The 15,126-nt window shown below is 33.8% G+C and overlaps 1 protein-coding gene across 7 annotated transcripts in view; it reads right to left on the reverse strand.

The window, feature by feature from the left end:
• The window catches only part of TSGA10 (testis specific 10), a 179,840-nt gene that overhangs the window by 43,792 nt on the left and 120,922 nt on the right, over positions 1 to 15,126 (reverse strand). For all 7 annotated transcript variants that reach the window (XM_077133845.1, XM_077133841.1, XM_077133843.1 and 4 more), the window contains 4 exons: positions 9,320 to 9,435; positions 6,485 to 6,639; positions 3,103 to 3,158; positions 1,891 to 2,059 (listed from right to left, as the gene is read on the reverse strand). In XM_077133845.1, the coding sequence (XP_076989960.1) occupies positions 1,891 to 2,059; positions 3,103 to 3,158; positions 6,485 to 6,639; positions 9,320 to 9,435 (496 nt within the window). The remainder of the gene's footprint in view (positions 1 to 1,890; positions 2,060 to 3,102; positions 3,159 to 6,484; positions 6,640 to 9,319; positions 9,436 to 15,126) is intronic.

The raw sequence follows: 15,126 nt of genomic DNA on the forward strand, positions 1-15,126 counted from the left end.
AATATGGGTTCTTATACCCATAAATAGGACCCCTCTTCTACCCCAGGGCCTATGACCCAAAGGGAATAAAAAAATATTCTTGAACATATGTTAATTTTTTATGACACCAATTTTCTTTTCATTATAAAAAAAAGTTTTTGAAGTATTAACAAGGTAGGAAGTGCTTTTTGATATTACATTAAGTTAATAACAATGACAAAATATTTATTGAGGGATATGTTGGGTACTATGTTAAGTTTTTATGAGCATATTTTCATTTACTCTCCATTTTTATATATTATGAACATTATACATTTATGAATATTATGAACATTATAGCTCCAGAAAGTTAAGCTGTTTAATTGGAAAGTAGGATACAAACCCATGTGATTATTAGGTACTCTGCTCTACTGCCTCCTCGTGTAGAAAAGAGCAGGCTAGATAAAGGGGTCTATGGCTTTACCCCAATACATTAAAAAGTATATGTAAAAAAAAAAGATAAAAGATTTTAAAGTGCATTAAAAATCAGTAAAAAAAAAAAATACATCCCATCACCAGTGGCTAATTCTGGATGGCAAAAATATGAGAGTGATTTTTTTAAGCCTTTTTATTTTAAAAAACAAATATTCTACAATGAGTCTTATCACTTGACTAACAAAAACTAGAAATTAAATTTCAAACTTATTAATATGTTATATTTACTTTTAGTTTATTTGTTCCAGCTGTTAATAGAGTACAAAAAGATAGGTCCTATATACATTTTGGCTTTCATTGTTATTCAATAACTTTTTAAAAATAAACTTTTCATTTTAGAATAGTTTTAGATTTACTGAAAAGTTGTAAATATAGTATAGAGAGGCCCTAAATAACCCATACTCAGTTTCCCATACTACTAACACCTTGCATTAGTATGTTATATTTGTCACAATTAATGAATCAATATTAATACATTATTAACTAAAGTTCATATTTCATTCAGATTTGCTTTGTTTTTATGCAATATCATTTTTCTATTCCAGAATTCATTATTCATTAACTTTTTAACAAAGTATTTTAACATCTTAAAGATTTTTATGGTTAATATAATGTTGTATATTTATACCTGTTTATGTAAATTAAAGATAATTAACTTACAAAATACAGAATTTTATGATGTAAACTAAGCACTTTGAGAGTGATACCAAAGTGGGAAAAATCATTTGGATTGAAGAATTTTGAGGGAGGAAGAAAGTGTGCAAATACAGTTTTTTTGTTTGTTTTAAAACCTCTTCCTTTAGTTTCTTTATATTACTAGCTTTGAATATTCTTTTGAATGCACTCTTGCCATCTACATGCGGTTAGGCTGGTTCAAGTTAAACATTGTCATAAAGTTCATTTTTGTAAGATGAATCAGGTTATTTAGTAAACCATTGCCTTCATTATCAAATATAATTTTTTAATGTTCAAGGAAATAAGAACTATGGATAAGGATGAATATGTTGGCTTAGAGAGGAAGTAAGTATAAAAGACACTTTCATAAAAAAGAGTCATAGTGCTAAAAAGGACCAAAAAATTTGGCATAGTCCATATATCCATACTTAAACAGAATAACAATTAGTCCACCAAATGCATCTATCCTTTTCTTAAAAGTTTCCAAAGATTTTTATCCTCATTTGTTAAGATATTCAAGTATATATCTTGAGGCAGGAAGTATATTCTAAATTTGAATATTCTTCCTTCTTTTCTTTAATATTTAACACTTTATGTCTGAGAACTTCATTTAGAAATTATGTGGCATTCTGTGTTGAAAAGGTAAAAAATATATATATGACTCTTTTAATGCATGAGTTTTTCAACAAAATGAAATGAGGGCTGTGTCTCAGAACAAATATACATTTTTCTTGGAGAAAAAAATAACATGAACAAACATACCTGGTTTTCTTGTTTAGCTTTAGAAAATTGTTCTTGGAGATTGTCATTCTCATGAGCCAAGATATCTCTTTCTCTGGCTATTTGACCCAGCTCATCATTTGTTTCATCCAATTGTCTACGCATTCTGGAAATGTCTTGTTCACACATAATTAGGGCTTCAGTAGACTGTCTATCCCACAAATCAAATAGTACATAAGAAGAGACAGTTTATGGAAACAATAAATTTTCACAAGACAGAAGGATAGTTAACATGAAAACAGCACTTGAAGTTTTAAACACATTTAAATTTGTAGGGACAAATACTGCAAAAACAGTACTTGGACTTTCTCTCTGTTGCCAACATTTCACTATGAAAAAGAATGCTAAATATGCATGATAGTCAATGATTTTCTAACTATTTCAAAATTTCTGATTCTGAAGTTCAGTAAGGCCTCTTCCTACCTGTTACTGCAATGGCTTAGTCTCCTTGACAGGCTCCCTCTTAAAACAATGGATGTTTCCCAAAACTCAGCACTTAGGCTTCTGATTCTTCTCACCCGTCTCCTTCTCTCAGAAAAATCCTATTCCTATCCATGGCTCCCAACCCAACTACACCCAGGTGACTCCTTAATCATTTCCTCCAGCCTAGCCCTCTCCGTAATGCTCCAGATTCATATCTAACTGCTTAGTAGAAATGTCTAGAGGTTTCAGAGGCTCTTCAAATTCAGATGGAAGTCATCTTTCATCTCCCACTTGAATCATCTCCATATTCATCCCCAGCCAGTGATCTCGTATTTTCCTAGATTCTCTCCCTCACAAGTACCTCACTCCCCAACCCACCAACCAATCCCGATTTATTATCATCTCTTCTGCCTTTCTAAAACAAAAATCTGTTCAAAATGCTTCAGTCATTTTTTTATTGCCCAAAAGATAAAATCAAAACCCATTTGTCCATCCTGCAGGCTTCTACCTGCCTGTTGCCTTCTCCTCCTGCACCCTGGGTTCCAGCAATGCCTGACTACTTGTAGTTCAAGAGGCACTTGAACATGATTCAAGATGGTTCTTTGACTTACGCTACTCTCCCTTCCTGGAATGCCCTTCCATACCTCCTTTAAACATTAGGGAGCTATCACCTTACATAACAGTAAGCCCCTTGTTTCATATTATCTTTGTACCTAACACAGCACTTTGCCCCTAATTAATGCCCAAATAGCTGTTGAATGAATTATTTACCTTGACGCCTGTTCCATCTCAGCAATGATATTCTTCATGCCTGAAATGGTCTTTTCCTTGAAAAGTAATACAAGTATTAAATAAAAAATTATATTAAATGGCTATTTCTATTAAAACTGAATGAACAAAAAGAACTTTTCCCATCCCACTTCTGATTTCCATTTCGGTTTTAAATATCGAAGCCCTTGTCCTCTTTTCTATCAATGTGGGAGTAGAATTAGTGGAATTAGTAAAGGTTGAATGGGTTTGAATATCTTAATGCCATCAATACCATTCCCACACCTCCTGCTTTTAAAACCCTTATTGGGCCTTAACTAGTCTAACTAAATACACAGATTGAGTCTAACTAAATATACAGATACACAGAGCTAACATTAGCCCTTAAAAAGTAGTAAAAGAATTCTTTCACTATATAACAACTAGATTTCACCTTACCCTACGAATTTTCAAATCCTTAGTAACTATGTACCAAGATAAAAAATCCAACTCCTCTTTAAACTTTTAGTTGTATGTGTGTGTGTGTGTGTGTGTGTGTGTGTGTGCGTGTGTGCATGTAGATGTTATCTTCTTTCATTCGTGTGCTCTTTCCTAGGGGGCTTTCAGCTCCATTTTCCCATCTGCTTTCTAGTAGAACAGCACAGATTCCACATCTGGCAGCAATGAATATTGGAGCACGATTAAAATACCTATTAGCTAAACAGTTTAAATGTGAAATCTTTATAAAGCACAAACCAATGGAGGAAAACTCCAAACAAAAAATACTGTTTGAAGTGGAATAGTAACAAAAATTTTTGAAGTATAATTTAGTACATTTCTAAATAAATTCTGAAACACCAATTGAATTTCTAGTCCTTCTGAAAGTCATAATTTTATTTAGCCTGAAGTATGGTTTATACTCTAAAAAGGACAATAGAAGTTCATCTTGAAAGTAAGATTTTCCAGGAATAGTGTAAAGTATCCAGAGCTACATGGGTAGAACTCAGTATCTTCTTAACCACTTTTTTCTCTGTATGACTTTATTACCACCATTTCTCAGATTCAAGGTCTATGCCATCACTAACAATCTAATATTCCTTGTACGACCTCCATATGTTTGTCCAATCAAGGATATAGACCTAAATTGTTAAAATGGAATCTTGAGGATGGTCATAAAGTTACTTAGAAAAAAGAAACAAACTAATATTTTACAGAAATAATTCTGGCTTTTATTACTCAATAATTTATTAACTTTAATTGGCAGCAAGTAGTAGAACATCTTTTTAAACTATGATCATCACAAAAATTTTACCTTTTAACTATAATGTGGGCCTTTCCACACTAATTTATTTCTGTAATCTCCACATTAAACTATAAAATAGTCCTACTTTCCACTGAAGGCCATTTATAAATTAAGCTCTGAAATATTACTATAGGAAATACTTCCTCTTTTGATTGTCTAACACTATGTTTAAAAATTATTTTCCCTTCGGAGGACACTTTACTTTCATAAAATCTTATACAATAGTCTTAACATTGAAATGATCTTGCAATTCAGTATTCTGTGTGAGGGAAAAGCTAATGTTGCCAAAGTTAGCAGAATGAAAGAAATGTGGAATATTAGATATAATAGAGAAAATTGAATACTGAAATACCCAAAGAATTTTATATTTCTAAATGCTAGTGTTTTAAAAATAAACCATATTGGGTGGCCACGGTGGCTCAGCAGGCAAGAATGCTCGCCTGCCATGCCAGAGGACCCGGGTTCGATTCCCGGTGCCTGCCCATGTAAAAAAATAAAATAAATAAAAATAAAAATAAACCATATTTATTCAAAAATTGGTTTAAAGATAATGAGAAGCAAAATTCTACCTGAAAATAATGTTATCAAAAATACAAGACATAACTATAATGAGTCAGCGTTTCCAACAAGTAAATCAAATTTACTATCTCTTGCACTTTGATGATCTCAGTTAGGTTCATGAGTCCCAAATCCTTTAAACTTAACACAATTCTCCAGCTAATCCTAAAAATCTAAGCACCTTAACTATTTACCTATATGTACCAAAGACCCTTCAAACTCAACATATCTAATTATTCTCTCTAAGACTATTCTATTTCCTGTTTTCTACTTCATGCACAGCAACTACTAGTGTGTTTCCTAAGCCATAAACTTTGTCTTGTCAATTTTATTTCCTTCATCTTTCTCTCATTAATACTGCTAGTATCCTAATATTGTCATTTTTCTTCTAACTAGTGTCCCTGTCAATATTCTCATTTCCTTATAATCCAACTTTTACATAATTGCCAGAATATTTGTTCTAAAATAACAATCTTGGGCGGGCCACAGAGGCTCTGTGGCAGAGTTCTCGCCTGCCATGCCGGAGACCCAGGTTTGATTCCCGGTGCCTGCCCATGCAAAAAAATAAATAAATAAAATAAAATAAAATAACAATCTAATTGTAACACTTTACATTATTTCAGTGACCTTCTATATCCATGATGACAGAGTTCAAAGTCAACATCACATGTATTTTATAATTTCTTCCTTATCTATCCCCTCTCAGTTTTTACAGCCCTCACCTCCTGCTCCCTCTTTGCAATCTCTTCTCTGGCCTATTAAACTCTCAGGAAGTCTTATGAAATTCTTCCATGGAAGCTGCTGGACTTTCATGCAAACTGCTCTACCTGCAAATTTTCACTGTCCCCTTCTCCAAAATCTTTTCCTGGCTAATTCACACTCATCTTTCTGGTCAGTCCAGGTACCAGGCACCAGCATTTCCTGGAAGGCTTTCCAGATCTTCCTTATCCTCTAACCCAGACCCTGAGCTGAACCAGGTATATTTCTGCCAAATTCCAATAACACATTGTGCATTCATCCTTATGGCACTTATCATAGTCTATCATAACAGTCTTTATTTCCTTCATCCTTATTATATACATGCTTTTAGAAGGTAAGCCCACTTATCCTCAGTTTCTATGTTAATACCTCTCAGTAGACTGTCAATAAATGTTTGTTGAATGAATGAATGGATGGGTGGTTAAATAAATAAATTATATTTCCTTAGAAAAGGGGAAGATCTTATTCCAATGATGCTGCCTTTGCTTATTCATTTGTGGAAAGAGTTTAGGAATTGTAGTGGTCTCACTACATTATTGTCATGCTTCAAATTTTGATACTTGAATTACTTATTATCACTGAATGTTAATCATAAGCTGATGATAGAAAAATCAACTTCAAAATATCAGCTAGTGGATTTGATATCATACTTACAAAGACTATCTTAAAATATTTCAAAATCTGATTTTAAAATTTAGGATCTCTAGAAAAACTTTGAGAAATCCTATTATTTTATTCAGGTTCAAGTTCCAACATTTCTTTTTAACCACAGTTCTCAAAACATACTTTCATTGCCAAACTCTCTCCAAGGGATGCAATATTCTCAGATTTTTTATCCAAACAGGCTTGCAGACATTCCTTTTCTTTAGCCAGATCATTGAGTGTTGCACCAAGAATGCTGATTTCTTCTCGCTGGGCAATACTTTGCCTTGTAAAATTATCTAAATATGTAATTATGAAGGCATAGTTTTAATCAACATAAAAGAATTTTCCAATTCAAGCAGATTGAAATACTTTTCCAAGTAAATTCTCCTATATTCAATAACTAAAAATAAAAGTACTGTATCTCCAATAAAAATGGTTTTTGTCATTAGTGATTAAAAACTAAGATGAATCATGAAATTCTAAATGCTTATAAATTTAAAAGCACAATCAAAGGAAAACTCTACATAAAGGTCCCAAAGTAGAGTTATATGTGTGCTGAGATAGAAGAGGGATGTGGATGAAGCAGATAGACTATTAAAACCACCTGTGGCCTTCCACTACCCCAACCCCAGACTCCCCTTCCTACCCCCAACCTAGAATCACTAGTTTACATCAAGTTGATAATTAACACATCTTAGTAAAATATATGTTTAAGTCATCTTAACAGTCAAATGTCTTTTAATATTCTGATTTTTCTAACATAGTATTATAAAAATTCTTTCAAAAAACAAAAATCATTCTAGGAAGTCTGATTCAATCTGTGAGAATGCTGGCAAGCCAGGGTCAATTTTGAAGCCCTGATGAATGGTACAGAACACTGATTTTCAGTGTGGTTCCCTCATCAGCACCATCATCATCTGGGAACATGCTAGAAAGGCAAATTCTTAAGCCCAAGCCAGCCCTACAGAATCAGAAATTCTGGGGGTGTGCTCAGCAATTTGTGTTTAACCAGCACCTACATCAAGTGATTCTAATACCCATGAAGTCTGAGAACCACTGGTCTAGAGCTCTACAAAGGGATCTCTGTGGTAGCAGACTTCTAGGCTAATCCTGCTAGGTTAATCACTGCCAAAAGCCATCCATTCGGTGTTAAGGGAGGTAATACCACAATATCATATGTCAAAAGCATAATCTATATAACACTTATAATTTTTCTACAAACCCAAGTAATATCATAGATATAGCCAAATATATGTACTTTCCACCAAAATTAATAAATATGTACTATGCTTCATTACAACAAATATATACAAGCCATGATATTTTGCAAAATCTTGTAATTTAAACGCAATCATCATAAGTTTTCTAAGTGTTGCTGCTTTGTTTAGCACTTGAGAATGCATCATGTTCCTTTTCCAGGCAGTAATGGGTTTAGGGCAAGCCCCATATTTCATTTATTTTGTTTTGTTTGATATCTGAGTTCATTCATATTGGTATTTTTTTAAAAAGTTTTTAAAAACCACTACCATCTTCTAGCTTTAAAAAAAAATCCTGTATTTCACATCCCACTCAAGCTACTATCCTATTTTTATGCTACCTTTAACACATTTTTTTGTGTATGCTTTATGGCAGGGTCACATTTCATTATTTTTACCTGTGAGTATCTTGTTATTCCAGTACCATTTGTTGAATTTATGTTTGTTTGTTTTGCTTGTTTGTTTGTTTGTTTGTTTTGGGGGGGAGATGCATGGACCAGGAATCCCTTTAATGACCTTTTATGAGACTTTTTTCCTCTTTACTATCTCTACTTCTTCACTTCCCATTCATTCCTCTACCAACTCTATTTTCCATCTCCAACACTCTAAACTTTTTTTGTCAGTGTTACCAAAGTGTCCAATGTGCCAAGCCAATCAACATTTTTTTAATCCTTATCTTATTTCATTTCTTAAAAATATCTAACAATTGATCACAGCCTCCTTTTAAAAACACTTTTCTCTCTTGCCTTTTCTTCCTACTTCTTTGACTTCTTCTTTCTCAGTTTTAGGTGCCCTTCTCATTTCTTTATTATCCATAGGTGATTTCATGGTTTTTAAATACTATTTTATGCTGATGTATTGCAAATATATGTCTTTAGCTTAGATTTCTTTTCTAAGAGTCAAACGTATATATTCAACTGCTTACCTTACATTTTTACTTGGACTGAAAATAATCAAATATGAATTCTCCTTCAATATTCCCCTTATATATTCCTCTTTCAATATTTCCTGTCCCAGTAAATAGTACCTCCACCTACCTAGTTATTCATGTCAGACATTTTTTTTTTTTTTTGCATGGGCAGGCACCGGGAATTGAACCCGGGTCTCTGGCATGGCAGGCAAGAATTCTGCCTGCTAAGCCAACGTGGCCCATCCCATTTTTAAACTACATAATGGCAAATGTTAAAAATATTCCCCCAGTTTCTAAATAGGCTGTTTTATAGTCCTGACCAAAATTTTACCTTATAGTTACAAAAAAATTAAGTTCTGATCATATTTCCATAGAAATCGGATCACTTTTATAACTTTATAGACTTCATAAAAATAATTTTTCTACAAACCCAAGTAATATCATAGATATAGCCAAATATATGTACTTTCCACCAAAATTAATAAATATGCACTATGCTTCATTACAACAAATATAGACAAGCCATGATATTATGCAAAATCTTGTAATTTAAAAGCAATCATCATAAGTTTTCTAAGTGTTGCTGCTTTGTTTAGCTATTTCTTCACTGAAAATTTTAAGTTATACCTTAGTATTATGGTCCTAAATTTAAGTAAAATTTTTGTATTATCAAAGAAAAATGGATTTGCTATGATTTTAATAATATTAGGGTCCATTTCCAATTTTATCTATGATATAACTGAAAAGAAGAAAACATATTTTTCTGCCAGATTTTTAAAAATACTAAAATAATATCAGGAAAAAACTCACCAATTTTTTCATCCAAGCACATAATTTTCTCCTGAGTAAGCTGTAGCTCATATTTTTTCTTAGCAAGGTGTCGCTGAGTATCAGAAAGATCTTTTTCTGTGTTTTCATATAGCAGTCTGAAAACATTTTAATAATAAAACTAATTCTGGAATTCTTATGTTTTGTCAACTTTTCAGTATATTTCAATCTAAAAGCTTTTACAGATACTAATATACTTTTTTTCTTTTTAATGTTTTTGTAATAAAACCACACTATAGGTTATAAAACCACATAAGCTACTATTAGCATTTTGGTATTCACTATTCAGTATTTTTCTACTATGCATATTTTCAAGTTATTATAGTGTAAATTCAAGATTGAATCCTACTGATTTTTTCACTTAAAATTTCATCTTTAATATTTTACAGTCTTATACAGCCCTCCCAAGCATTATTTTCTGGTTGAAAAAATACTACATGAGTAAAATTGCCCTTTGCTGTTAAGTAAATGAACAATTTATTTAACTACTCTCCTATTACTAGATTTAGGCTCATTCCAGTTTTCACTATTATAAATAAAGCTTTAATGAACAGCATTTCAACATCTCATTCATTCCACAAAGAAGTATTAAGTGTCTAGTGTGTACCTAAGTGTTGAGGATGCAATGGAGAACTAGGTGGGCTTGGACCCTGCCTTCAGGGAGTTCATAATCAATAAACAAGTAAACAGACTTTAATTTCTGGGGATATAGAATACTAAATAACCCAGAAGTGCTTTTACCACAGAATACTTAGACATATTGAATAAAAGTAAAAACATTCTTTTAAATGTATAGCAGAGATTTCCAGGAAGATGGCAGAATAGGCTAGGTTGAGTTCACCCCTGCTCCAAAGAACAGCTAGAGAAGGGACAGAAAAAAGATGAGGAGAGCAATTCTAGGGTGTAAGTGACCTGGGAGGGTCATCTACACCACACAGGAGGCCATGGTTGAAAAAGCAGAAGAATTGAGATGCAGAAAACTAGAGACCAGCCAGCTAGTGTAAACAGCCTAGCACATCCATTTCCAGATGGAGGCCTGGAGCCATCAGGAATGCAGGGACAGGGAGACAGGGACAAGGAAACACCAGCATGGAGTTCCTGACCCATGCACTGCAACCTGTCACCAATTGTCATGCCCTACCCCATGCCCCACATCCTCCTGCTCCATACCCATCCCACAAATACAAAGCTTTAGAGTACTGAAGGAAATCAACACCTAAAGTAACCTTATCAAGATATCTACATGCCTCAAAGACAAAAGAAGATCATTAGCCATATGAAGATGCAGACAGATACAGTCCAGTCTAATGACCAAATTAAAACACCGGAGAAGACACAGACTTTAGAACCACTAATCAAGGATATTCATATAACTTTACCAAATAAAATCAGTGGGATGGCTAATGACATAAAGGAGATTAAGAAGACACTAGAAGAGCATAAACAGGAATCTGAAAGAATAAATAGAAAAATAGCAGATATCACAGAGATTAAAGATGCTGTAGACCAAATGAAAAATATACTAGACAAACACAACAGCAGATTTGAAGAGGCAGAAGAAAGAATAAGCAAACTAGAGGACAGGACAACTGATTCTGAACACACAAAAAAACAAATGACAAAAAAGATGGAAAAATGTGAATTGGATCTCAGGGAAATGATGAACACAACAAAGCACACAAATAAAAGAATCATCAATGCCCCAGAAGGAGAGGAGAAGATTAAAGGGCTAGCAAGATTAGTGGAGGATATAATGGGGAAAACTCCAAACCTTTATAAAAGACATAAATATGTAAATCAAAGAATCCCAACAAACTCCAAACAGAATAAATCTAAATAGGCCTACTCCAAGATACAAACAAATCAGTCTGTCAAATGTTGAAGAGAAGCAGAAAATTCCAAAAGCGGCAAGAGAAAAACAATCTACTACATACAAGGGAAACCACATAAGACTGAGTTCAGACTACTCAACTGGCACTGTGAAGGCAAGAAGGCAGTGGTATGATATATTTAAGATTCTGAAAGAGAACAACTTCCAGCCGAGACTTCTGTATCCAGCCAAATTGTCCTTCAAAACTGAGGAAAACATTAAGATTATCACAGAGAGACAAAGGCTCAGAGAACATGTGAACAAGAGACTGGCCCTACAAGAATAAAAGGAGATCTGTTGGCTGAAATAAAAGACAGGAGAGGGAGGTCTGGAAGAGGGCAAAGAATTTAAGAATACCAGTAAGGGTAACCTACAGAATAAAAAGAGAAAAATGGAAAAGAATATATAGATCTGACAAATAAAAACCAAAGGATAAGATGGTAGATTAAAGAACTGCTTTTAAAATAATAACTTTGAATGTTAACGGACTAAACTCACCAATAAAAAGATATAGTTTGGCAGAATAGATTAAGAAACATGATCCATCTATATGTAGCATAAAAAGACTCATTTTAGACCCCAAGGATACAAATAGATTAAAAGTGAAAGATTGGGGGATGCAAGGGTAGTTCAGTGGTAGAATTCTCGCCTGCTGTGTGGGAAGTGTGGGTTCAATACCCAGCCCATGCACTTCTCCTCATCAAAAAATGAAATTTAAAAAAATGCTGCTGCAATAACAGGATAGTCACATGGAAAAACAGCATACAAAATAAAAAAGAAGAAAATGAAAGGATGGAAAAAGATGTTCCGTGCAAGTAGAAACCAACAACAACAAAAAGCAGTAGCTACATTAATACCAGAAAAAAAAATAGACTTCAAACATAAAGACATCATAAAGCAAAAAGAAGGACACTACATATTAATAAAAGGAACAATTCACCAAGAAGAAATAGCAATCATAAATGTCTGTGCTCGCAATCAAGGCACTCCAAAGTATATGAGGCAAAAATTAGCAAAACTGAAGGGGGTGATAGATGTTTCAACAATAATACTTGGAGCCTCAAGACACCACTCTCCTCTATAGACAGAGCAATGAGACAGAGGATCAACAAGAACTTAAAGAAGTTAAGCAATTTGATAAGTGAATTAGACCTAATAGGCATATATAGATCATTACATCCCCAAACACCAGAATATACATTTTTCTCTAGTGCTCATGGAACATTCTCCAGGATAGATCATATACTAGCGCACAAAAAAGATCTTTATAAACTTTATGAAATTGAAATTATTCAAAACCCCACTTTCTCTGATCTCAGTGGAATGAAGCTGGAAATCGATAACTACCAAAGAACCAGAACTTTAACAAATATATGGAGATTAAATAATGCACTATTAAACAATGAGTGGGTCAAAGAAGAACTTGCTAGAGAAACTGGTAGCTATCTAAAGATGAATGAAAATAAGAGTACAACATATTAGAACTTACGGGATATGGCAAAGGCAGTGCCGAGAGGGAATTTTATTGCCTTAAATGCTTATATTAAAAAAAGAAAACAAAAGCAAGTATCAAGGACTTAACCGCTCCCCTGGAGGAAGTTGAAAAAGAACAGCAAACTAACCCCAAAGCAAATAGAAGAACAGAAATAACAGAGATTAAAGCAGAATTAAATGAATTGGAGAACAAAAGAAGAGTAGAAAGAATTAATAAAACCAAAAGTTGGTTCTTTGAGAAAATCAATAAAATTGATAGACAGCTAGCTAGGCAGACAAAAAAAGGGGGAGGAGAGGATACAAATAACTAAAATCAGAAATAAGAAGGGGGTTATTACTATGGGTTATTACTATTATTCTTAGAAACACATGAACTATCTATACTGACTCAAGAAGAAACAGAAGATCTCAACAAACCAATTGCAAGTAAAGAGATTCAATCAGTCATCGAAAATCTTCCTACAAAGAAAAGCCCAGGGCCAGATGGTTTCACAGGGGAATTTTATCAAACATTCCAAAAAGAACTAACACCAATCCTGCTCAAACTTTTCCAAAAAATTGAGGAAAGAGGAACACTACCTAACTCATTTTATGAAGCTAACATCACTCTGGTACCAAAACCAGGTAAAGATGCTATAAGAAAGGAAAACTACAGGTCAATCTCCCTAATGAACATAGATGCAAAAATTCTCAATGAAATACAAGCAAATTGAATCCAATGACACATTAAAAGTATTATGCACCACAACCAAGTGGGGTTTATACCAGGAATACAAGGGTGGTTCAGCACAAGAAAATCAATCAATGTAATACAGCACATTAACAAACTGAAAGGGAAAAACCACATGATCATTTCAATTGACGCTGAAAAAGCATTCAACAAAATTCAACACCCTTTTTCTGATTAAAAAAAACTTCAAAAGGTAGGAATCAAAGGTAATTTCCTCAATATAACAAAAGGCATAAATGAAAAACCCAAAGCCAGCATCATATTCAATGGTGAGAGACTGAAAGCCTTCCCCCTAAGATCACGAACAAGACAAGGATGCCCTTTGTCACCACTGGTATTCAACACTGTAAATGAAGTTCTAGCTAGAGCAATAAGGCAGGAAAAAGAAATAAAAAGCATCCAAATTGGAAAGGAAGAAGTAAAACTTTCATTATTTGCAGATGACATGATACTATACTTGGAAAATCCTGAGAAATCTACAATAAAGCTTCTTGAGCTAATAAACAAATTCAGCAAAGTGATGGAGATTAATGTGCAAAAATCAGTAATTTTTCTATACACAAGAAATGACCTAACTGAGGAGACAAGGGGAAAATTCCATTCAAAATAGCAACTAAAAGAATCAAGTATCTAGGAATAAACTTAATCAGGGATATAAAGAACTTGTACACAGAAAACTATATAACATTGCTAAAAGATATCAAAGAAGGTCTGCATATGTGGAAAGATATTCCCTGCTCATGGAAAGGAAAATTGAATGTTGTTAAGATGTCAGTTCTACTCAAATTGGTCTACAGATTCAATGCAGTACCAATCACAATTCCAAGAACCTATTTTGAAGACTTGGAAAAGCTAGTTATCAAATTAGTTTGGAAGGGAAAGACCTCAAATACCTAAAAACATCCTTAAAAAGAAGAACAAGGGCGGTGCAACAGTGGCTCTGTGGCAGAATTCTTGCCTGCCATGCCGGAGACCCAGGTTCGATTCCCGGTTCCTGCCTATGCAAAAAAAAAAAGAAGAAGAAGAAGAAAAAAGTGGGAGGATTAACAGTTCCTGAATTTAAAGCTTATTATAAAGCCACAATGGTCAAAACAGCATGGTACTGGCACAAAGATAGTATTAACCAATGGAATTGAATCAAGAGTGTGGAAATAGACTACCAAATCTATGAACCACTGATCTTCGTCAAGACCCAAAAAGGCACTGAACTGGGACAAAACAGTCTTTCCAACAAATGGGCATAGGAGAACTGGGTATCAATAGCCAAAATAACGAAAGAAGACTATTACTTTACACCTTATACAAAAATTAACTCAAAGTGGATCAAAGACCTAAATGTTAAGAGTCAGTACCATAAAACTCCTGGAAGAAAATAGAAGGAAACAGCTTAAAGACCTAGTTTGGTCTTCAAGTTTGCTAGCTGCTGGAAGGCAATATACCAGAGATGGAATGGCTTTTAAAAAGGGGAATTTAATAAGTTGCTAGTTTACAGTTCTAAGGCCAAGAAAATGTCCCAATTAAAACAGTCTATAGAAATGTCTAATCTAAGGCATCCAGGGAAAGATACCTTGATTCAACAAGGCCGATGAAGTTCAGTTCAAGGTTTCTCTCTTAAGTGAGAAGGCACATGGTGAACAGGGTCAGGGCTTCTCTCTCATATGGAAAGGCACGTGGTGAACATGGCATCATATGCTA

The sequence above is a fragment of the Tamandua tetradactyla genome, chromosome 17 (genome assembly GCF_023851605.1).
Source record: "Tamandua tetradactyla isolate mTamTet1 chromosome 17, mTamTet1.pri, whole genome shotgun sequence".
In the NCBI taxonomy this organism is placed as follows: domain Eukaryota; kingdom Metazoa; phylum Chordata; class Mammalia; order Pilosa; family Myrmecophagidae; genus Tamandua; species Tamandua tetradactyla.